At 40.3% G+C, this 25473-nt stretch overlaps 1 protein-coding gene across 10 annotated transcripts in view; it reads left to right on the top strand.

The window, feature by feature from the left end:
- Positions 1 to 25473, top strand: part of meis2a (Meis homeobox 2a) — a 145284-nt gene that overhangs the window by 25431 nt on the left and 94380 nt on the right. For 4 of the 10 annotated variants that reach the window (XM_072458173.1, XM_072458172.1, XM_072458175.1 and 1 more), the window contains exon 8: positions 7199 to 7276. The exons of the other annotated variants lie outside the window; for them this stretch is intronic. In XM_072458173.1, coding sequence (XP_072314274.1) covers positions 7199 to 7276 — 78 coding nt within the window. The remainder of the gene's footprint in view (positions 1 to 7198; positions 7277 to 25473) is intronic. 10 annotated transcript variants of the gene reach the window in all.

The following is a 25473-nucleotide window of genomic DNA, read 5'->3' as shown; positions in this document are numbered from 1 at the left end:
TTTATGTAATTTAACTATAAATGCCTAAATCTTTGTCCTAATGAGTGATTGAAATTGATGGGAGCTAAATCTACAAGAGCGCATAGCCGCATATTGCTGCTTATTTGAAGAAGGCAGGCGAGGCAGCCATCGCTCGAGGTTTAAGCACCAAAGACGTGAGCTCATAGCGTATTATCAGCCATCAAAAGACAGATCATGGACAGCTTTGAGTGAGATGAAGGGAGTCGGGGGGAAGAGGAGAGGGTTGGGAGAAGGAGAAGAGGAGGAGGGAGAGAAATGCACTGCTTATTGATTATCTTACACACATAAGTACAAGTGACCTGTAATCCGCAGAGCACTTATCGACTCCTCTGTGCAGCGTATCCAGTAACAGCCGGTCGATACGGGGCACAGACAGTTACGGTACGGCACCCGGCGCTGGGGCAACCACCGGGCCGGACGCGAATGACCTACAGGGAGCCGGGCCAGAGGATGTGAGGGGTAGCTAACCTCCGAGAAGCAGAGTAAGAAGGATGTCGGAAGGATTTGTGATTGAAGAAATTGTAGTCGGTCTTTTTTGGGGGGTTGAAACTGACACACAAGACTGATACAAATGAGAGGAGAACTAAATGTTGAAAAACCTTAGTGCTAGTATAGTTTGGACTGAAAGGATTGAAGTGGGAATGCGACAATAAGGCTAGTTGGCGAACTGAAGTGTGAAGCAGTTTATAAGAAGCTAAATTAATAGCTGCTATCACTGAAACTGATTAGCGACATCAATTTAAGTTCCCACATGATTAGAATGAAAGTGGTGACTTCAAAAACACAGAGAAGCTTTTCTGGATAACCATTTGATGACATACAGCGGGAGTGAACCTTTTAATCTCCCAAAATGGCCACCACCTCAGTTACGCAGGATTAGTCAAATATGCGTAAAAAACAACTCCAGGCTACACTAAATGACATTTTCTAAGTGTTAAAAGTTCATGTTTGTTTTCCATACAACAGGACCTTAAAGTTGCTTCCTATTTTGCATTTTAGCTCATAAATAATGCTTCATTTTAAAAGCTGTCAAAGTTGTGATTGAACAGAGTGAGTCTAAAGCGGCAGTGGGCAGTTTGTGACGCTAACCCAGCTAACGAGTCCAGTTGTTTTGTGCGCTCTCTCCGCGCTTTGACCCCTTCGCTTCGCTCGCCTCATTTTTCACATTCTTGCAATTACGTTAACGCTTGAAGCAACTCCCGCCCTCCTGGCCCTCCCGGCTCTGCGGCCCTGCTCTCGTTCTGACAGATCCACCTCACCCCTTCACCCTTCCACTCCACGCATGAACCGCCCCCCATCGCACCACATAACACTCGCACATAAAATTCTCGGTCCACACTCCGGAGTCTGTAGAAGTACGCGGCGCACTGCAGTAATGGGCTCTTTAACAGCCTGGCCCCGGTTAAAAGGGGTGAGGGTGAGGAGCAAGAATATATACTGGAGATGGAAGGACGGAAGCCAGGGAGGGACACCAAGTCAGAAGCAGCTGTGAAATGTGTGCGGCGTTGGCAAGGAAATCATATCTGTGGTTATGTGTGGACATGTAAGACTCGTTTATACAATATTGGGTTTTGTAAGCTTGAATATTTAGTTATTGAGCAATTGCTTTAAATGTGACACCTGTCCATGAAGGCTGACAATAAATAATCATTGTTGTCGTATTGTGATGTTCATCGTTCTCTGGACTATAAAATAGAGGCTAAAATACAGACAAAACGACCTTTTATAACAAAGACTTTTATAACAAAGGCAAAATATCAAAAAAGAATAAACTATACCTGATTTTCATCAATAATACACTTTATTTGTAATTATTCTCTATCTAGAAGCCTTCAGTCACATTTATTTGGTCGATAATTTATTGGAAAAAGTCTGAATGTACAATAGAAATAATAAGCTAATCGGAAAAATGAACTGCAAAAAAAAAAAAAAAAAAATTATTTGTTGCAGCCCTACTGTCCACACATCATACATTAAGTTAGTTGAATACCGGTAGTTACAGTTCATAAAGAATAAGGGTTCTTTATTCTAGTGATTACTGAATATCATATAACATGAGGAGATAATCAAATCAACAAAAGGAAATGTAATCACACAATTTTTGATTATAAATGTATTCATATTCACCAAAATTTGACTGAAATGTCCAACTGGCTCGTAACTTTTGAGTGATGTCTCTAAGCCTTCTGCCACACTTAAAAGTTAAAGGTCTTCCATTCAACACAAAACAACCATCATAAACAAAGTATTTTTATCCCGCAGAGAAAATATCAAATTCAACCGCTTCTGCACCAAAGTTATTTTTTTTTACCTTAGGGATTTCAAATGTTATATACAGCGATCTTCCGACTTAGCTTTTGTAAACTCTGCACCAGCCAAACAGCAGTTCCACAATCTGCATCATGCATCACTACATCGCTCTGAACCGCTGCCAAAAAACTATTTAACAAGAGCACAAATATGTATTGCTTCTCTTGCAGGAATAATTTATGGTGGAGCCGTAAAGCCAGGGCCGTGCGTGTTGGAAGCTGTCAGCAGAGTTGCCGGTTAAGCGTTCCAATGATGTTTTTTTAATTTTACATTTTGAACTTTTGAGCGACTGACTGCTCTGCTTGCACTCTCTCACCCCTTTTACCAACAGCGGCATTTACTTTTTCCAAATATTACCTACGAGATATGATCGTTTGTTAAACTCAAGGTCTAAATTGTGCACGCTAGTTGCTTTTAAAAGTTCATACTCTTTTTGTGTATTAGATCATTGGCAAAACTGATTTTTAGGATCTCTTAGTTAAGAAAGAAGACTAAATAAAGAAAAATAATCTAAAATAATTGATTGGTGATATAAATTCCACCAATGCTTTTTCAGCCCAAACATCTCTATCACTGTTTAGTCTGTTTTTCTCCTGGATAAGCACTGATTCAAGGTTAGAAAATCTTCAACATTATAACACATAGTTATCAAGAAACTAGATAAATGCACTTTAAAACAGTTTTTCCTTTACCAGGTACGACCAGCCTTGTAAACAGCTTAACCACTATTCAAGAGTCATTGGGATTTTAGAATTAGTGGCACTGAGCCTGTTACTGTATCCAAGAGTCAGACTAACAGTGGTGAAAAAGTGGCTAAAAATAAGTCATTTTGTATTAACTCTATTATTTAATCATTTAAGTCAGTACAAGATGAAGAATAGTTGGCAGGTGGTGAAGAGGAGGAGACGGAGAGGCTGAGGAGGCTGACAGTTCTGCTGCTGCGCTTTAGATGGGGTTGAGGAAGGATAAATGGCACAGCTCAAATAATAAAAAGGAGGGGAGCATTTATCGAGGCATTTTGCACTAAAACTTAACTTCAGTTCATACAAAAAATACCTTTTTTATTATTATTTTTAAACAAAATATGGGAACATAATAAATATTTTTAACATTTTTTTTTGTGGACATTATAAATACATTAAAAAATATTAAACAAGCCAAATATTAAAACAAAAAAATACATTTTCCACTACATGATATATTTCAAGCATATTACAACATCCATTCTTTTCCCCTGGCTTGGGCGCAGTAGCCCTCCCCTTATTGTGCTGTACAGTTTGTGATTACCAGTCGTGCGTCCTGCCCAAATCCACGCCGACATGTGGACTCCCTGAGCCCACTGCCCCGCACTGAAGAGGCTGCCTGGCCCAAAGAGGAGGAGGCGTTTTGTACATTTTCTCATCAATTGAACAATCCCCCACGCGCCGTGCTCTGCGGATAGACAGACTCCCCTGAGAGGAAGGCCAGAGCAGCAGAAGAGGAGGCAAAGAAGAGTGGGGAGGATGTGAGGGAAAGATCAGGGCAGTTTAGATGTGCCATTTGTGCACTGCAAAAAAACATGTCTGGATAAGTTAGTATTGATTTCATTTGAGTAGTTTTGGATATTTTTGGATTGTTTATTTGGTAGATCTAGATTATTTGACCCCTCTCTTCCAATTTAACTCATTCCTCAATGTTTGAAAAAAAAAAAAAAACTACATATTTGCCCATTTGTTTTCTTATTTTCAGTTAAATTCTCTTGGAACCAGATGAAATGACACATAACTGCTTCATAGTCTAAAATCCTATATGTATGTAGGTGGGAGTACCTTTGGTTTTAGGCTTGAGTGCAAAAATATATTTTGTTTCGAATCATTATTGGACATTATTAGAAAATGTACAAAACTTGAAAAAACATTTTTGCCAAATGTTTTTTTAAGTTTTAATTGTGTTTTTTGGATTTAAAACAACCGTGCTATGGACATTAGTTACCATATCACCCTTAATATTGGAAATTTGCAAAAACTCAATGGAAAACAATGTGTGGGAAATTTACTTCAAAGTTGGCAAGACTGTTTCTCCATTTATGCAATCAAATATGGCAGAGAAAACATCCACTTTTATATCATTATAGAAAAGAAAACAGGCTGAGTTTCAGTTGGACTTATGAGTCGAGTTATGACATCACTTAACAACTCCGTATTGTGCCCAATATGTGGCCGTAAAGGCAAACCCAGTCAACCCAAAGTGTGCCAGACCATGTAAATTAAGTACATATTAAAAAGCCACTTAACAGGAGCAACAAAGATGTCGGCCGAGCAGGAGCAGTGACCAGTGAGGTGTGTCTGTGCGTATGTGTGCGCCGCTTTCCCGCTAAGTGGCTGTTAGACTTTAATTTAGTGTAGTAATTAAAGCTGAACACTGGCCCATAAACAAGAGATAAACAATAAAGGCTAAACCAGGCCCTGCTGTTTCATGATGGTAGCAGTTTTCTTGTTGTTTTATTTTGTCCACAAGAGCAGCCCCGAGCAGCCTGCAGGAAGTAGCACGCTGGATGATCCCTCTGTAAGAGCCTAGTGGTCAGAAAGTGCAACTCTTTATAACTACACTTTTATTAGACCTTTAAAAAAATCATAATAATGAACAACTAACTTATTATGAATGCTCTAGGTGATTGGTTGAGAGGGAAAGGAAGAAAATACAATAAATTCATATTTCCAGGCAGACTAACTGCTTTGATCTAATCTAATCTAGTCTAGTCTAATCTATTTACCCTGACTTTTAGCACAAATCACATTAATAAGTTACATATTGAGCTAATTGAATGATGCTAATTTAAAAATGTTCCCTTCTACGTGTTAAACCATCGTTGCTAGTCAGGACATTTGTAAGTTGCGTATTGATTGAGTTGCATGATGCTAATAATGCCAATGGTTTTTATTATTCATGGGTTTCAGAATGATGAAGATTACGACTGTTGTCAATGCAATTAACAATTTAAAACAATACATTATGTTTTTGGGATGAGAAAAAGCTCAAATGTTGCAGATAACAGGAGGCTCAAACCCATGAATAGCTGTTAGTGCTACATGTTAACCATCAATCCTATCCAGGAAATAACATTTATAAATTACATATTGACCAAATTATTCCAGAAAATAGCTAGTCAAGTCTAGTCTAGTCTAGAAATCACATTCATCAGTTACATATTGAGTTACTTCTGATGCTAATTATTTTGCTTTTTCCCCTATAGCTATTAGCACCACTGTTACACATTAGCCGTTGATGCTAGTCAGGTGCATGGCTTGCTAACTGCTGGTTTGTTGGGAGGAGGCTAGGCTAGTTGTTGAAAGCCGAGAGGGGCCTGGGGGGTGGTGGTGCTGCTGGTGGGTGGGTGTGTGTGTGTGGGGGGGGGGTACTTTTTCTCCATTAGCATAAGAGAGCTTAAATTATTCATGCCGAGTGCTTAATCTACGGGGAAAAGTATAGTTAATGCACATAGTTTTAAAAGGGATACCTCCTCCCTCCCCTCTCGCCGCTCCAGTCCCAGCGCTGGATTCTTGCTAGATTCAGCATTCGCGGGGCATTTACGGGAAGGCTTGTCAATCCTACACACCCCATCTACAGGGAAGGCCGGCAGACTGGCAAATGATGGATAAAATTGCAGCCAGACGCATTAGACCCTTCCTCTGATATTTGGGGAATTGTGTGGTTTTTTTTGTTTTTTTTCATTCAATTATTTAGCGAGAACGGCTAAATTTGGACAAACAGACGCTGAAGGTAGAGCTCAAACACCACATTTTTAATGACCTACGGTTAATGTCAAAGAAGAACGTTATTATTTTGTGCAATTATTTCACATTTTGCTGTCTTTTGTCAAAGTTGGGTTGAATTGCTTGCTGAATTGTGTTAGCTAAAGTTCACAACTTGTTACTAACATCTATCGGAAAACCTTTGTTGTCATTTAAAACAATATTTATTGGTAGCATATTAATAAGAAATATGTATTATTTTGTAAGTCTTTGTATAAGTTGAGTTGACTTTGTCGCGAAACCATAGCATTTGAGCTAGCCAAGCCAACGGAAGCTAACGTGCAGTTCCAAGTTTTAGATTTTCTGTAGTTTTTCAGTGATTGACAAATACACACACTTACCATTTGCACCCTCTTGTACTTTCCATCATTCCAGTGTCTGCGTTTATTCCTCCGCGCCCTCTCTCCTTCACCCGTCCTCCCCCCATGTCTCTCTCTTTCTCCCAGCTCCGCAGACTCCCTGGCCCGCGTCCAAAATGTGATTAAAGTCAATGATCGGCTCCCCTAGCTCCTTCCTCTCTTCCTCCCTCCCTTCCTCCCTCCCTTCCTTCCTTCCTTCCTTCCCACCTCTCTCCTCGTTCCCTTTCTTCTATCAGTCTTCCTTCGAGATCAAGAGGGAAACAAAATCTTGAAAACTAAATAAAAAATGTCTGATTAAAGTTGTTGCGGGAATGATTAAGTCTACCAAAAAAGAGAAGGATAGTTTGCTAGCCTCATAGCATAATTGCCTAAGTCATATTTAAGATTATATTTAAAAACAAATCTGTTTTTATTGTTTGTACTGGAATGACAATGGAAAAAAAGCACACAAAAAACACAAAAAATCATCTATTAATTTCCAAGTACATTATTATACAAAGGCTTTTTATGCTGCACTGCTGCACTAGGGATACTATAATAACACGTCTTCTGATTGGCTGATGAGAGAAGCAAAGTTGTAGAAGTTTTGGAATGTAGAATGAGAGAAAAAAACAACTATATATATTTTTAAAATGACTTAGCTGATGATGGTGTGAGGCTGCCGTACAGTGTTGTTGCTTGTCCAGAGGTGGCTCTGACCATAAGTATTGGTTCTAGGGTTCCACCAGCACTTTGATGGGCTAAACCACAGGCCTGGTTACCTCAGGGACTGGGATATGCATTCCAAGGATCATGGTAATTCACATTTTTCACATTATTTCTCAAAAAAAGCCTAACATTGTACACTTTTATGTAATAGGGATGAGTTGAGATGAAGTAGTGACGTAATGACACACGTTTGTTAGCGTTAGCATATTGGATCATTGCTACATGATGGCTGCTTGATGTAACTGAAAAATGCCGGCACTTGTGTTGACAGAATTCCGTTACAATTATACAAATCAGGAATTACAAAAAATATATATAGTTTCATTGTTGGACAATATGCACAAGTTTGGCATTGGTATATAATATGCAACTTATAGCTTTTAACACATGGAATCAAATATTGTAGGCTTTGCGATCATAATTTTTCAAAAGTGGTATGACTGAGGCCTTTTTTGGAATGAAATGTTGTGTTTTGACGTTATTTTTGTTGTTTCATCCAACAATTACCCAAAAATGACCACACTCTTACACTTACAGAAATGCTTTTTGTTGAAGTTTTGTTGTCTTGGTTACTAGGCTTGCATGCAAACAGTATGGCCCAGTTATGACTCATGAAATTATTTGAACTGTTGAAAGAACGCCACCAAGTTCTATAGACTTTAATGACCAAATTTGGGATACAATTACTGCCGCTCGTTTTCCTTTAAACTCTCTCCATTTCATATTTCAAATGTTATGCTATTCCATACTTGGCTGAAAACCTTTCTTGCCCTTATAGTACTCTCTCCCCAAAAATGAAAGTCCCTCTGGTCTGTAATCACGTCCAGGCCCCCGGCGCGTTTGACCCGGTTCAGCTCAGCCCGGTCGGCACGCACGAAACCGGCTTTGGTCCAGGTCCATGCAGTCGGAAGAAAGCCTTAACTAGGTCAGGCTAATGTGCTAACTAATGTTTGGAGAACATAGGGAACACATTAGAGAGATTATTCTGACAGCAGCACCCGAGAATGTATGTTTTTGTAGCATTAAAAAGGGAGCTGGGGGAAACCACTTTCTTTTACATTAATAGAAGTAGATGAAGGCCCGATTGTATGCAGGTGTAATTATGATGTAAGGAAATGGAGTTCTAGGGAAGTAATCCAGACAAAAGAGCTGAAACGTATTTTGACTTTCTCCTAAATTGTATTTTTGGTAGTTTTTGGTTTGAGTATTTTTTAATGGTTTAGACCTTGATTAGCGTGATGGCGTAAGCAATTTTATCTCGTTGTCATAAGGTCTCAAGTTCAAATTCTCTGTGGAGTTAGCATGTTCTCCGTCCCACTCTCAATACCTTGTTAAATCCTATTTTAGTCCATTATGTTTCTAGGACATTGCTCAGCACTGGTTCGGTCCAGACATGCGCAAGACTTAGATTAGTCCTGGTTTAGTCCAGTTTTAGCCCTTATTTGTACTGGTTTAGTCCTGTTTCACACATGCATGGGACACTAGCTTAGTCCTGGTTTAGATCTTGTGTTTAAGTCCTTGTTAAGTCCGGGTCAAGATCGTGTTTGTCCTGGTTTACTCCTGTTTCAGTCTTTAGACTTTAGACCTAGCTTAATTGTGTTTTAGATCTTGTATTTAATTCCCTGTTTATTGGTGATTTAGTCCTGTTTTAGACCTTGTTTCTCCTTGTTTAGCCGTGTTTTATATTCATGTTAGATCTTGCTTTCGTGGTTTAGATCTTGTGGTTAAGTCCTATTTTTTTCTGGTTTAGTCGTATTTCACACATGCTCCAAACCTAGCTTTCCTGATTCAAGCCCTTGTTTAGTCCTGTTTTAAATCGTGTGTTCGAGGTCCGTGTTCAGACCCGGTCCAGTCCTGTTTTAGACAGCACAACACTGCTCTTTACCTTGTCTTAACAGCAGACATGGTCCCTTCCTCACCCCTCTCCTCTCCCTGTTGTTTTGCTGAGGTCTGCTCATGGGCCGTCCTGTAGGCCATGTTGCCCCCCCAGCACCTCCCCCCTCCCACACCGTAAGAGCATTCTTTCCGGGGTCAGGGGGTCATGCTACACAGATGTCTCCTGCAGACCCTCCAAGGACTGCATCCAAAACAATGCACCCTCCTAACCCCACCTCTTTCTTTTCTTCCACAAATATTTTCCTCTTTTTTTCATTTAACTTTCTACGGGTTTTATTTTTTTTGGAGCATTGTTTGATAGTGAATGCGACTGAGCATGTTTTTTCCAAGGTGGAGTTGCGCGGCGTGGGAGATAATGAACGAAAGCAAGTGGTTATCACAAGATAGTGCTAGCTTAAAACACTCCCCGTCTCCCCAAGTTTCCTCCAATTGTTCAAGTGGGGCCTTAGTCATCCTACAGCCCGGCGGCGCAGGCAAAGATGCTTTTAAAAAACTAGCTTTTTCACAGTTGCCAGGGAGGAAAATGAAAACATGTTAGCTAGCAGTCCTGAATTTCACACGTATAGAGAGCGAGCGAGCTAAGCAAACAAGAAGAACGGTCCAAGAGACAATATTTGACGTCTTGGTGAAGAAACTATTTCAACATTCCAACGGTTAATTGAAATAAAATGAGCTTCTTTTTGCGTCTGGGTGGGTTTTCTTTAGGTGCTCCTCTGTTTTTTTCATCGAAACATACAAAATGTGCACAGTACGGAAATCTTCCAGCTTGGTACTACTCCTGACCATGTAACTATATTGCTAGAGATCGGAAGATTAGTCACCCAAGCCACTGCTCCTGACACGTTACTCCAACTGCACTGAAAGATGGGTCAAGAAAAATGCAAAAGGCAAAAAAAGATCTGTGGTTAGACCTCATTTAGTCGTAGTTTAGTCCTGGTAAATCCTATTTCTGATACTTTGAAAGCCAGCCAAATCTAGAGACAACATGGTAAGCTTCAATTTCTACAAACCGATGCATCATTAAAACAAAATCAGTTTTATTCTTTCAGAAATTGGGGGGAGCATGACATCAGGAATGGCCATGGGAATGTAGTGATTAGCATGTAGCTTCTAGCACTGTTTAAAACTACGCTTTGCTAGTCTTTTCATCTCGCTCGTGTTTTTGCTCGCTGTTTTGCTTCCCCCTCCAAACATCTTCCTTGTCTTCTGTAAATTGATAACCCTCTAAATGAATTATGTTAAATCTCTCTTTGCTTTTTTTTTTTCTGAAGCATTTCTTGCCCCGCAGCCAGCCAGCATTCTCAGTTGGCATGTTTGATTTGGTTTTGTTGCACGTTTAGCCCCACTGTTCCTTGAAGACTCTTGGCTGCTCAGGGCATGTAAATAAGAAATTATCCTTGCTGACTAACCCGCCTTTAATACCTCCTCTGGGGTAATCAAAAATTATTAGACGCGTGCTTCCTGTAAACATTATGTGGGCTCGTCGACTGTATGTGTCAAACTTCACACCTCAAACAGCCATAAAATGAATTAACAAAAGTGATCAGGTGTGGAGAAGCGATGGAGGGGAAAAAGGAGTGAGTTTGCGGCACTGTTTGGCTATTGTGCCGAAAAAGAAGTACCGTAGGCTTAAGGAGTCATTAAAGCATGTTTTGGAGAGGGAATCAGACGTGGAAATGAGCTTATGCAGTGTATAATGCCCTCAGAAGCTTTGCATAAGCGCCAAAATGAGGCAGATTGTAACACACTTCCTTTTGCATCCTCCCACACATCGAGAGATGAGCCAGAGTGGCTGAGGAACTACCTGTAGGGCAGAGAGTCTCAACATGGGGTGCATGGGTTTTCTCCTGTTCTAGGATCATGGTCCTTTAGCCTACACTTGGGCTGGGTTTAGTCCTGTTTTAGACCTTGTTTGTCCAGTTTTACGTCCCGTTTCATGCTTTATATTTAGCTTTTCTAGTTTAAATCTTGGGTTTCAGTCCTTGTTTAGACATAGTTTAGTCCTTTTTTGTACCATTTGTCCTACTTTTGACCAGAATTAGTCCTTTATAACTCCTTGTTTAGTCATGTTAGTCATTGTTTGAACTCATTTAGTCCTGGAGCAAGTTTACCTGAAATTACATTGTCCATTCCAAGTGTTTCGAAAGTGCATAAGAGTGCGCTCACGCTCTAATGTAGACTTGATTTGGTCTCATTTTAGTTGCTGTTTTACCCTGGCTTTGAACCGTTTTAGTTCTGGGTTTAATCCTAGTTCAGTCCCAATTTGGATGTAATGTTAGTGCAAGTCCTGGTTTGTACTTGGTTTAGCACTGATTTTGGTGGTCCCTGTACTGCCAGATATCTTTCAGATGGCTCTTGGAATGAAATTGATTTTGTCTTGGTATTATCCTGGTTTTGAGTCCTGCCTTGAGCCAAAATCACACCTGTTTCAGTCCCGGTTTTGCCCACCTTGTATTGCCTTTAGCAGTAGTAGTAGTGCTTCAGCCCGGGTTTACTCAAGCCTTAACCGCAGAGCCAGGTTCCAATCCCCACAGCCCACGAGCTAAGCCACTCCACTGGACCACGCAGTCCTCGACCTGGCCCTGTGATGTGGGCTTTTCGGACATTAGCGGGGAGGAGCGCTGAGGCTTGGGGGTGGAGAGGCAGATTAAAGAGCCGAGCGAGCCGGGAGAAAGAAAGAAAGCAAAAAGCGCATAAGGCCCATTGGTCAAACACAATAGGGCTGGAGTGAGGAGACAATCGGAGTCAGGGCTAAATTCCAAATAAGAGGACTTTAAACGGAACAGGGTTCGGGTAACTTTTGGAATTGTACTTCAAAGAGAACCTTTACCTCAACACTTGAATGTACTTGAAGAAGTCAGTACTTTTATATGATGCTGAACAATTTTGGAATAATATCTAATCAAATATTTTATGATGAAGAGTTTTGTTTCACATTTTAAATATGTGAAACATCTAATCCAAGAATTACGTACAATTCAGAACATTGTTGTGTAAGTCTAAAATACAGCTTTTATACATTAGTGCAATTGGAATGTTTTTTACTTAAGAAATTATGTAAAATAATACAGTCTTTATGACCTGGTAATTGACTTTAATTTAAATTGTGATTTTATTTGGTTACAATATATATATCTCTACATTTACTTGACCAAAACGTCAATCCAATTTTGACACTAAAAGTTTTTTTTCCAAGGACAAAAAAACATCTATTTCTTGGATAGATTGCTCTTTTTATTAAAACTTCAGGCAAGCTTTTTCCACTGTTTTTGTGGCAAAAAGAATGAAATTTGATATTTTCCATTTTGTTTCCACTACTTGGATGACTACTATCCAAAGCTTAATAATATAGTAACTTCAGAAGTAACACGGTGTTCTTATTTGAGTACAGTTTTGGTCTGTATCCCAGCTCACCATTAACACAATTTAAAAAGGCAGAAAAACGACTAAACTTAAATAAGATGAATGGCCTCCAGCGCTGCACATTGCACCGGAGTGACATGCTTTCACAGTCAGTAAACACACACAAACAGCGCACAGGGCACGACAAATGTGGCCAGGACCGCCGCCCAATTGGATTATCAGCTCTTAAGGGCGACTTCAGGGGCTGACCTCCTCCCGGCTGCAGGGCACGGGGAGCAGAGACCCTCCTCTCTCCGAGCTGGTGTCGTGCTTATGGACACGCAGCTTTAATGGACAGGGCTAGCCTCCTGGGGCAGGTGCTCAAATGCCTTTTAGCCATATTACATCAGAGCCCTCTCATCACCACATGTGCACCAGCGGTCAGCAATGGAACCGCCAAGAACTCATACAAAGCAATAGGCAAGAGTCCATTTTCAGATCAGATTGTAATGTTGTGAATAGATTTGCAGTATTATTTTTGAAACCTGTGGTCATTATAAACAATATGAGGGTTATATTTCAAGTTTATTATAAATTGCCTTTGGAAATGCATTGAAAGTGTCTATTCCTGCACTATTATTAGTACTTCATAACGAAACAGCGCCACAGAGAAACCACTGAGCTCTGAGCGATGCGTATACAGTTTCAGCGTTTATGACAGATTAAACTAAAATACTGTAATTTTCTTTTTGTTTAATGTTATTTCAGTTCAGCTATTTTTTTTAGGTTTAGAATTGTACTTCCTGGTTGTAAATAATGACATCAAACTGGGTCAAAACAAATCTGATGTAGTAAAAATGTGTTGTTTCTTGCATTACCTGCCCAGTGTGATGTCATCAATTTATTTTTATTTCCTGTCATTTTAAACAAAAATCAAGTTGTCGTTTGTGGAGAATAGTTTAAAGATAACTATTCTCCACAGACGACAACTTGATTGGTGTAAACCTATAAAGCAAACTTATAACTGGTATTAATATACCAATTCAAAATAAAAACGCACTTTAAAAACCGAAGCTGCTCACAATAAGAGAGACGTTTTGCTTTTTAATGAAGGATATTTGAGTCCAGAACTTGGCAAAGTGTAAACGTGTAGGATTAGCCTACTGGTTTCGGGTTTGCCTGTGTGTTTTTCACCCAAAAAATATTAAAAAAGTTAAAAGTCCAAAGTTCATTGCCTTAATCTAACCTCGCTTGCAGTAACTATGTCGAGGAGTATAGCCTAGTAAGCAACATCGTACAAGACCATACACAAATGGGGCTCTTGTTTTGTGGATGCCTCCTGGCCCTGGCACTCTCTCCCGCTCCGTCTTGCCCCCCCATGAGATCATTTTCACCCTTTATGAGTCAAAAGGAAGGGCTTGAAAATGAAAGGTTGCACAAGCCAGTGTTGGCTAGCCCGTAGCATTAGCCTCAGCGCTGCACGCATTCAAAGCACCTGCCTTGTGTGGGCGCTCATCCATGCCCATTGTTACGCACAAATTAGTCGTGCTGCTGCTTTGGTTCCCTTCGGCGTGCTGGGCTCAAGCTTGTTGGACTATCAGGACTTGCTTTGGACCTATGCTTTGCCCTCTCGTTCTGTTTTAATTGGGATTTTTGGCCAGCTTGTTCCCTTTTAATCTAGAAACTGAGGAATTGTCACTGGCTTTATTTGTTCAGATTTTTGGAGCTATAAGATTAAAGCAAAATCATCTGATTTCTTCTTGGTCATGGTTCCTCTGATTACTCACAGTTTGCGTGGCTCTGAAATGATTTTAATGGTCCGGAAATCAGATAATAATCCAATTCTTGTGTGCATGTAAACACCACCCCAAAAAAGACTATTTTTAATTTACAGAGGTTTTTTCATCCTATCAATAATTAAAAAAAAAAATAGTTTTAATTAGTAATTAAAAAAATAAATAATCTGATTTTGTTTTAGAAAATTATTGCAATTTTTTAATCAGACAAAAACCTTACCATACATTTTTGCCCATATTAGATCAACAATCTAATGTCAAAGTTCAAATTCATGGATGTAATATAAAATCTGCCTTAAACCGTGCCCTCTCATCAAGTTGCATGGCTCGGCATTCCTTCGCTCTTTGGTACTCCTACTCTCCACGCGCATTGTTCTTCCTAGCACCCTCATTATACCCTCAGTTACATTTTAAGGGCCGCTCGCTTTGATTCCAATCCCACGAGAAGCCACTGGTAGGCTGCCGGGGAGAGGAAAGGCTAGGCCCGCTGGTGCTAAGATAACCGTCGAGGGATAAAATACCACTCCGGCTTGGGGGGATTGGTCGGTTGCTTGGTCGGCTTGGCTGCTTGCTCCTTGCTGATGTTGCAGTGGGTGGATGCAAGGGGGAAAATTGAAAAGTCAATAAGGAGAGAGGAGGAGACGCGAAAACAAAAGGAGTCGGCGAGCTTCAAACGGAGAAAAGGCTGAGGAGCATGGGTAATTAATTGTAGCAGGAGGAGCGTGTGTTTTTCTGAAGTGGAGAACGCTATTGTGGAGAAGCATGACGATTAACACAGGAAGTCAAGGAGAGCACATTGTATGAGGATAATGTCTAATTTAAGGACGGATAGGCAAGCGAACAAGGTTAAGAGACAGGATACAAATAGAGAAGCAAAGTTACAGCATCAAAGAAAGGAGAAAACATGAAAGACTTCCTATGTTGCTAACAGGTCAAAAGTCACTACAATTCCTACTGAATAAGAAAATACTGTATAAAAGTATAATCTTTCATTTTTACATTGGCTGTAGAAACAGAAATAATAGTAGTTCAATAACAACTGAAGAAGTATATTGTTAGTACAAGTTATTACGATCTTACGCAGTACAAAATAGCTTTGCCAGCATTCGAGTAATAGAAGTTGGATTTGAACCTATAACCTTCTGGTTGTAGGGTGGCTGCTGTACCACCAGAGCCACCCTATAATCACAGTCATAGTCTTTACATTAAGATGATGATAGAAAAGACATCAGTAAAACTAAACTTCTTCAAACTATTTGTTGAAATACTATTTGAAGTAACGGAACTTAAAACATGTATGAAAGACACATGCAAATAGAAAACATTTCCAGCTTTTTTTGCCAATATTTTTCATCAAACCTCCGTCCGTTGTCTTTTTACTGTTGCGAGACAGACTGACATATTGAACTGCCGACATTAAACTTTCATACAGTCAATCTAAAAGCAGTTAGGAACGCTGCCAACATTACATCGCGGATCCAAAGTTTGCGCATAACAGCAATATTTCCGCCAAAAAAAGTACTTAAGATTTCACTTGCAATTACGGCTATGGAGAAAAGATGAGAAATCGGGCCAGGCCTGCTATTGTCAATATGGTTCTCCCCGGCAGTGATATCTTGCAAAATGGCTCGGCTTCAATTTCTATCTTTCGCACCGATAATAGCCGCCCTTTGCAATTTCCGACTGCCGTCTACCTGCTAACGTCCAAAATTAGTGCCACTGAATTGGGCTGTAATGAAATGACCCGCAGAGCTTCCTTAAAATGGGCAGTCGATATCGAAACCTCATCAGAACTCAGCATTCCAGTCTCCTGTTAATGCAAGGAAACATGAACGTGTGAACTTCCGCCTTCTAATTATATTTTCCTATCTCCTCTTGATATTAAAACATAATTTGATCCGTCGTTTTATTGGGTCATCCGTTATTTGTCACTATCGATTAGTACCAATGTGCCATGTTGGACTTTGGACTGGCAAATGTACTTTGACAGCCTGGACTATGGAAATCGAACTGATGATACTGTGAGCGTATTGTTTAGGTGGTCTTACCCTGAACAACAGCTACTATGTGGTTAGCTGAGGATCAAACCATCAACCTTCTTGTTAGCGGGCAAACACTCACACATTTCTCTCAGAAAACGCATTTTTAGATTTCCACACCCAACAGCATTTGCATGATACATCTGTGAGTGGTTCACCATAGTTGGCTTCATGCTACTTCCTTCCTTCCTTCTGTGGTTAAAAGTCAATGTGTACCAGGCCCGTCGGATGACACTTGGGCCGGGCGCGGTTATTGACTCGTAAAGGAGTCTGTTAGGTGAGGGGTCCTGACAAGACAAGAGCGCTCCTCTCTCTTAAAGCTGAACGTGATTTTGCCTGCTGCTAGTTAGCTCCCTGGAGATCTACCCCCAAGAAACCCTGTGTTGATCAGACTTTCTCTCACCCCTCTCCCACCTCCGCGGCTGTACGGAAAAACGCAGCCATGAGAAAATGAAAGAGGAGTTTTGTGAAAGGGTATACGAGCAGGTTTTTGAGGAGGGAAGGGAGAGAGGGAGAAGAAGGCGGTAGCTGCGAGGTACAAATGCTGCGCTACGATGGGGGGCTAACCAGGGAAGGGTTCGCAATAGAATCTTTTTGAATTTTAAGCAAGAACATATTGAAGAAATTTTTTTGGGGGGGGAATTTACAATAGAAAAGCAAGAAAATTGAAACAGATGAATGTCATAAACTATTAAACATTGAAATATGGAACATTGCAAAGAAAATAATGAGGACCTGTCAGTGTTACACACCTAGCATAGCATCTCATAATAATGTTCATAGAATATATTCAGTAATACATGGATCATGTATTTCATGTACTTAATGCCATATATTGCATTTGTGTCATTAAATAAATATCTTAAAATTCAATGCCATTATTTTGAAGTGAAAATTTAACTTTACCTGCAACCTGAAATTATTAAAAAACTTAGTAAATACCCAATCACAAAAACACTCCAAAAAAAAATCATGTCCTTCTCCTCAATTGTCACATTTGTCAATTCTAGGAAAAAAATCAGTCTAGACAAACGTTATTTCTCAAATTTTACTCATCTTTTGCTCACCATAAATCAGCAGTCAGGTCAAAACACGGCATGAAATATGAAATATATTACACACTTTTCCCTCGATTCTTCTCTACTTACTATTGCTAATTTATGAGTCTAAACTGCTTTGAGTGCGAACCAGGTGAAAGCACACGTTTCCACCGGCTCCTCGCAGCGGCCCTAGTGCGGACCCTTGGGGGATCCCTCTCAGTTTGAACTTTATCAAGGGCTACACCTAATCAATACGCTATCGGGAAAAGAATTAATTACTAAAGCAGAATAAAACAGCTGCATTTGAAAGCACGGATTCATCAATTCTGTAATCTCTTGGTTACTGCTCAGGTGTCGAGAGGATCATTCGGAGCCGGTGTAATGAGCAACACTGGGAGTTTAGCCCACAAACTCCCCATTCCTCCAAACAGGCTCCTATATGTGCATTTTAACACCGTCTTCTTCAGCTTGATCCAATAGGCTGAATTCAAATGCTGTCACAACTGGGAGATTGCATAAAAATGTGTTTAACTTTGAGGGCAGCTATTATTCCACAGTATTTTTTATTTTCTTTTGTATGAAAAAGAAAGTGTTTAAATTCAGTCACTCCTAATTCACTTCAAAAAAAAAAAGGTTTCGTAATAGCAGCTACAATTTGAGATCATATTCAATTCCAGACTTGAAGGAATGAGCTGATAGCAATTTTTTGGACCCAATTGCCTTTATAAAATTCATGTTTTGACAATTCTCTCAAAATATCCTTTAAAATAACACTGACATTTGACCTCCATCTGCATATTTGACAAAAACAATTTCTTGAGCTTGAACACAACATATTCCCAAGACAATTCCTTCAACATAACAACGCGAGCTCCGATCCTGTCCGACATTCCCTTCCCAGAGAATTCCAGTGCTGGTGGGGATGGGAAGGAGGAGTATTAAAAAGTTGAGATGTCTGGAACATTGGGACATTCCCGCTGGTAGAGAAAGTGGTCGTAGAGCCGGACATTCCTGCACTCAGGCTGAGACACCACAAGGGCTGGAGAAGGAGAGGGGGGCTGAGTGTAAAGGGTACGGTGGGAGGTGGTACTTGCAAATGATGAAAAGTTTTAACTGAGACGTTGGAAAGGCTTGTTCATTCAAATATCCCCTAAGAAATAAATATAATCAAAAAGGAAGCAATATGAACAACTTAGAACAATGTAGTTTCCTCAAAACACTTGGAATTTCATATTTTTGTCTGACAGATGCCTTACTGATTGCAACACATGCTACACTAATACAGGAGGAGTCAGCAAGGTTGCTTAAGTGTCTTGCTGAAGGACTTAAATCAAGTCTGTGCTTGTGATCAAGTTTGAACCAGCTTCCCTTCCATTTGGGAAGACAACACTTTATCAACTATGCCATCTATTTTAACCAATTTCATCATCAAATCATGCAAATAAGTTCACCTAATAACTTGCCTAAGACAGATATTGTAACGATAGGTCTACAAAGTGCTTCTTTTAGTCCTCAATCTTCAATTTCACTTTGTTGCGTAATAATCTTTCAAAGTCCTTCAAAAACTTTCCTCCAGTAAACACCACACACTGTGTGTACCTCATTCTGACCCATCCCTTTCTCCCCCGCGCCCTTGACCCGGCGTCGGCTGCCTGTAAGCGCACCGTCCTTGGGCTGGTGGTCATAATGGGAGGGACTTCAGGCGGGCAGGTTGCGAAGGGGTTATGGCTGATGAATTGGGGTTTTAGTGCGCTCATTAGGAAGCCAAACAGACTTTCGACTGGCGGAGCGGGGCTAGCGCGCAGTAATCAGTTCTGCTCGCTTTGTTCCTTGCCTGCAGGACATTTGTGTGCAAGAAGAAAAAAAACAAAACATGGCGGTAGCGAAAGATGACGCCTGATGAGAGAGCGGCCGAACAGAGGCTGTGTGCTACGCTCTTGATGGTTGACTTGTTGATTTATAAACCTTTTAATACCGCCAACTAGCGCTGAAGAAGTCTCCAGTCCATCACGGGTGCCAATAATAAATTTGACATTTCCGAGCTTGTTTGTCTTGTCTGTTTGTGGGTTGTAAATTGAGCGAAGAGAATTAATGCAGATGTAGTAAACTGTGCAAGCCCCAGAGTGCTTCTTTAAATCCCAAAAGAGCTGGTTGGCTAGTGTAGATGTTAACGTTTGAAAGCTGCTTCTCAAATCCATTCCGCACACAGACCGTCTTGTTAAGTTCTGAATTATATTGAATTAATTTGGCCGGGAAGAGATACGTATTTACATAGAAACACATCTTTCAAAGTTGCACTGTAGGAACAAGGGCATATAAGATTTAACTTGGCACAATTATTTGATGCTGTTAACTTGGGTGTTTTTTTTTTATTGTCATTTTACCAAAAAATGGATGCTAAGAAGGGCATAAGTTTTAAAATTTCAAAAACAATTTTTAGATCAAGCTTAATATCTCCCAATATTTGTAATGACTGTATTTATACAGCGTTGCATAACCATGAGTATACAGACAACAATGTGTATTTGACCATTAATCAAGGTTCTAGTTGCCACACGGTTGGTAAATAACCTCTGGGCTATAGAAATGGAGAACCTTTCCTAGCCCTCTATTTGCTACTGGAGCTTGTCTGGTGCACGGGGCAGTCATGGGCATCCCCTTTCAGTTCTCCCCCCAAAAGAGTGACTGGGCCAGAGGGTCGGCCCCCACCACCCCGACAATTTGGCCCTTTGCTGATGATGCAAATTGGGCCCTGACATCTGCAACTGCCTGCCTCCTTTCCTTTGACACGTCTCTATTCCTTTGCTCTAGCTTTTTGTGCCTAGATGAAGTCTTGGAACATCTTAACTGACACCGAGCTTTTAGACCGATTCTAAAGTGCTGCTGCATGGGGACTGCTGTTGGGACATTAGATACACACAAACCTGGCCAATAGAATCTTGAAAATTGTAATATAGCATTTAAAATAGCACAACTCCAAAACGAATCCCAATAATTTAAAGAAGGAGAGTTGTGCAAGACACATCACCTGCTGCATGATACATGTTTGTGCCACTGGAACAACTGACAAAAGATTGAGCTTGGGATTGTGTTACACCTCATAGAGTTTTAGTTCAGTTTCTGTTAGCCTAATGCCAAAAGATTTAGTCAATAACACTGTTTTTTAACTAGCTAATAATGTGTGGTTAAAGTGTGGCACACCTGCACTGTACTCAAATATGCTTGAGTGATAACCTCTTGGTCAGAGATAGCTTCATCGCACACACATAACATTACCTGCCCCTCCCTTAGCCTCGGGGAGCGCTCTTAAATGCTCGTCCTGATCTGTACTTTGGGTTAAAAGGTAAAGCAGCTTCACCTAACCGAACTGACTGTGCAAAACAATCCTTAACCTCAACCTCCAACCTCCTCCCCTCACCCTCCCCTCGCTCACTCGCTCTTTCCAGTATTCTCTCTGCAGGCCACGGACCCGAACACGATAGTTATCTGCAGCATTCCAGGGATGACAATGCAATATCGGGCCGGTGGTTGGGTTAGGGGGCTTAGCAAAAGTCGGCGGCGAAAGAATGGCAGGCTGTGACCCCCTCCCTCACCTATTACTTCCCCCTTGCTGGTTAATGGTCTCGTACATGTGGACAAGCCACTAAAGCAAGATTTGTTGGACAGTTGGTCTTCTTCAAATTGCCAAAAACTAAATAAAATTAACAATACAGGTGTTTTTATTGACTTGTAATTCGGTCTTGTAGCCTCATCTACTTGTCTCCAGATGGACACATTTAAAGCTATACTGTGGAACATTCTAGGCAAAGCAATACCATCTCCGTAGACAACAAGCAGTTGGTTGGCTCTTCACCTGAAAAGTTGCATAGTTCAACTTTAAAATCCTGCCAAATCTTCACGTAAAAAATGTAGAAAAAGTAGTGATTTAACACATTTTCACATACCTTTTTATGGTTGTTTTGCTCACGCTAATTAAAATACATCGTGCCTTTGAGTTACTGTATCCCAAGGATGACAATGCAATATCTGGCCAGTGGTTAGGTTAGGGGCTCAGCAAAAGTGGGCGTTGAAAGAAAGGCGTTCCGTGACCCCCTCCCTTACCCATTACTTCCCCCTTGCTGCCTGATTGCTTCACTTCACCACACAGAGGAGGGGAAAAAACATGTCTAATTAGGAGCTCTTATTCCAGTTCATTTAAAGGGAACGCTTAATGACGTGTTTTTGGGGGTATAGGCAAGTGCACATTAGTTCTCATGCAAAAACAAGGAGGCAGCGGCTCGGAGCGGGCCAGGATGCACGGACAGCTGTGTTGGGGTTTGGGTTTGCACATCAACGCTTAGTGCGCAACGTTATGGCGATCACATTACAGTAATTTGATGTTGTTTTGATGTTTGGGAACAAGTGTAATTATTGAGCCTCGTGTTTCCGGTTATGTGGAACGCAGGTGAATCGTAAGTTAATTTGTTTTAGTTTTTTTTTTTACATTTCAGCTATCCTTAATGAAGACACAGGGAGAACATGCAAACTTCTCACTGAAAGGAAAGGCAGGCTTTAGCTAAGAATGGAAACTTAATCTTACATCTGCCCAAGTGTTTTATTTATTTATTTTTTGACCATATTTAGTTTTTTAGGTCTAATTATACACTCCAGAATGTTAGCTACGTTTTCAGCCAATCAGAACGTTTTTTACAGTCAAATAAACGCAAACTGTCCAAGTAATTTTCTTGACCTTGGCAGTTTCTTTATCTAGTTTCCCGAAAAACCTTGAAAAATGACTTAAGCAATTATGCTAGGACGCTAACGAAAATCGACAATTTGACAAAAATAAATGCCTACAACCATAAATGACCTAGCATGTAGAATTTTCACCATTGTATTGCCTTCAATTTTCCCAACTATAGCTTGTCATCTGTGACTGCCCCTTATTTACCTCTTTGCTTTCCGGAGGAGGTGAGCAGTGGTGTTTCGCATTTGGCAACGGGGACTTGCTAGCATAGCGGGTTTACATGGTGTAATTGCTCTGACAGGTTTTAGGGCCGTTAATGACTTTGGCCCGAGCGCTACCCAATTTGTCAGCATGCTCGCTAGCTATTTACCAAGCTGCTGTTTTATGGTCCATCGCAAGCTAGCAAGGGGCCGCCACTTGTTTAAGCAAAGATCAGGAAATAATCAGCGTAAAAGAGTGGACTGCATTGGAAGTGGATGCACTAAAATGGGCTATGCTAAGTGTATGATGGGAATTAAGCACTAAAACATATGGTGAGCGCGGTGAATGGGCTGCTGAAAGATGCTAGCTGCGCAACTGTGTGCTATTGGTAAATATGTTAGAGTCATTAGCACTTGTCGGGCTGAGGAAGCTAAGAGTTGAAACATATGCTATTGTGGAAGAAGTGATGAAGAATTGAGTTCAGGAATAGTTCGTCTTTACTTCATCTTTACTTGAGCTTAATCTATTGTTGTGTCATTGAAGGAACGTGAAAAATGTTAATTATTTATTTTGAATATGATTTAAAAGTTACAGTTTTGTTCGTTTCATACTACGTTGGAGACAGATTTTTTAACCAACCTAATAGTATTAGTAGGCCTAGTAGATGCCCAGGATAGCCTAATAATAGTAATAGTAGCCTCGAAGTAGTAGTATACTACTGGTAAAAGTAGCATTTCTAGACATAAAAAAGTAGACAAAAGTGTAGTGGATATGATGAATACATTTATCACATTATAGAGTCAGAATAATTAACGCCTCTTATAATCTCCATTGGTTTAACATCAGGCTAAAAGTCGATGAGTTATGTGTAAGAAAACTATCTAGAGCTTTATAGATGCCTGTCTCAGCAACTTTGGGCCGTACGTTAGTCGCGGATACGTAGCTTTTGTTTGAGTAATATGAGTTATGTGAGAAATAACTGTTTTAAAATCCACTATAAATGCTATTTGTTCCAATCCCATGCAGTTTGGGGGGCTAAAAGTCTGTGTCTGCACCCCTCTCCTTTGGCCTGCACCTTGCTCACAGCTTTGGTTGATCCATTCCCTCATACAGCCTCCTTTTAACCCGCCTCGCACCCCCCAGGCTCGGCCACTGAGAAAGCCCCAAACTGAAAGGATCCTCCCTGCTCCCCCCCTTCGCTTTTTCTCTTCACAACTTTTCAGGCCAACACAAGCAGCGTTTAGCACATTCAGTCGTCCAAATAGCGGCGAATCACACAAGCGGTGGGGGGCGCTGCTTTTGTCCCCCTGGTTACCCCCTTTTATTTACTCTGGATTTATGAAGGGGTCCTCGGACCACATGCACTCTCACACACACACTCACACACACACACACACACACACACACACACACACACACACACTCACACACACACACACACACACACACACTCACACACACACACACACACACACACACACTAGCAGCAGGAGAATGGAGGGAGAAGGGATTACAGGCGAGCTGAAGAGAACCGCATGCTATCAATATGTTGAGTAGCGCTCGAGGTATCGCCGATTGGTGTGGTTTCCTAATCTTGACGCTATAGGTTTAAGAGAAGTTCTAAGGAGTTCTTTTATCTTATATAATGCAGTATGTTGGTGAGAATAACTTTTTTGTCAAAACGTACACTATATTCAAGTAAACATGGCATTGCAATGTAACCAGAATGTCTCTCTGTTCTGTTTTTGGAATAGTCCACCAAGGTTGAAAGTAATGGAGGATGTGCAGCTTATAATGACAAAATTCAGTTTAATTGAGCACATTTTGTATGAAAACAATAACAAAACTCATCTAAAACAGTTCTAAAAAATACTTTGAGTATAGTTTTTCATGCATATTTTGTACTTTTTGAAGTACACATTTGGCAGTAGTACTACATTTGTACATTTGTACATTTGTATTTGTACTCTTTACAGCTGAGTACAAGCTAGTGGAGCTTTTTTTTTTTTTTTTTAAACTCTGAGCAAGGTTTTAACTTTTGTACTTCTTGAGTACTTCAAAAGGGTAGTAAAATTACATATATTCCCTTAATGGGAAGCGTGTGTTTTAAACTTGATGTGGGGGGGGTTACTAATTAGTCCTTTTAACCACAGCTTCCATAAGCCAGTGCCTCTACACACTTTACTGCTTCACTGGCCTGAAACAAATGCAGGGGCCCATTCGAAACTCACAAGCACCAAAGATAGAATGGTACAAACAATACAATACAATGCAAACCAGTCAGGAATACCTCCAAACCAATCAAATTACCAACAAATTTGAGCAACTACAAGTCAATTGAATCCACGCATAAATGCATACTGTAATGGCAAGTGACATTAAAATTCTCAATCGTGTTTATTAACGGTAAACAAGCAGCAGCTGACATTTTGTACAGTGGTGTGCAGCACAAATCACATGTATTATGCATGTGTTATTGAAAACATATGTTGGATCTTTTATGCATGAGGCCAAATAAATGCTTAAGCAGGTTGGTTATACACTCTCACCTTTAAGGGAGGGCCACGTGTTTTGTATAAGCGGTGGGAAAGTTGCTAGGAATAGTACATTTCTTATAGTTAAAGAGGTTTTTCATTTGTTTCAGTATAGATCAGGGTTTGATTGTTGAATTGGGTGATTAGCGTTGACATGTTCTCCTTGTCTCACTAACCTCAAACAAGCACCATAGATAATACTAATACTACTAATACTAATACTTAAAGTGATTTCAGGATGTGTAAAGTTTACCATGGAAATTGCGTCAGGAAAGATCCAAAAGTCAATTAAAAAATGTTGTGATGTAAATTTTTATTATTGGTTTAAATAATTAACACAATTGATTGGCGGCTTTTACATTTTCCTGTGTAAAAATACTAAAATGCCTAATCGTCCCACTTTATCTGACTACATCCTACATACAGTATTGATATAGTGGGCTTCAGTATCGATATTACCACATTTTTTTTTATATTTTAGCGCTACCATTTTGTTATTTATTAAGAGAAAGGAAACTTGCCTTTTGGTTATTAAAATGGGTGTGTTTCATATTAAGCTTATGCAGGTACTGATTTAACAAAGAAATGCTGACACATCACATAAAATCTTGTGCAATGTCTCGATTATCGCATTCGTGTCATGATATCGTATCGAGAGCCACTGGTTTGAATCGTGACGGACCCTGTGATTCCCAGTCCTACTTCAAATG

This window comes from Eucyclogobius newberryi, unplaced genomic scaffold, assembly GCF_026437365.1.
Source record: "Eucyclogobius newberryi isolate DKJ021-1_F unplaced genomic scaffold, fEucNew1.0.hap1 SCAF_21, whole genome shotgun sequence".
Taxonomy (NCBI): Eukaryota; Metazoa; Chordata; class Actinopteri; order Gobiiformes; family Gobiidae; genus Eucyclogobius; species Eucyclogobius newberryi.
Note: the sequence above shows the minus strand (reverse complement) of the source record. Positions and strands in the feature narration are given on the sequence as shown.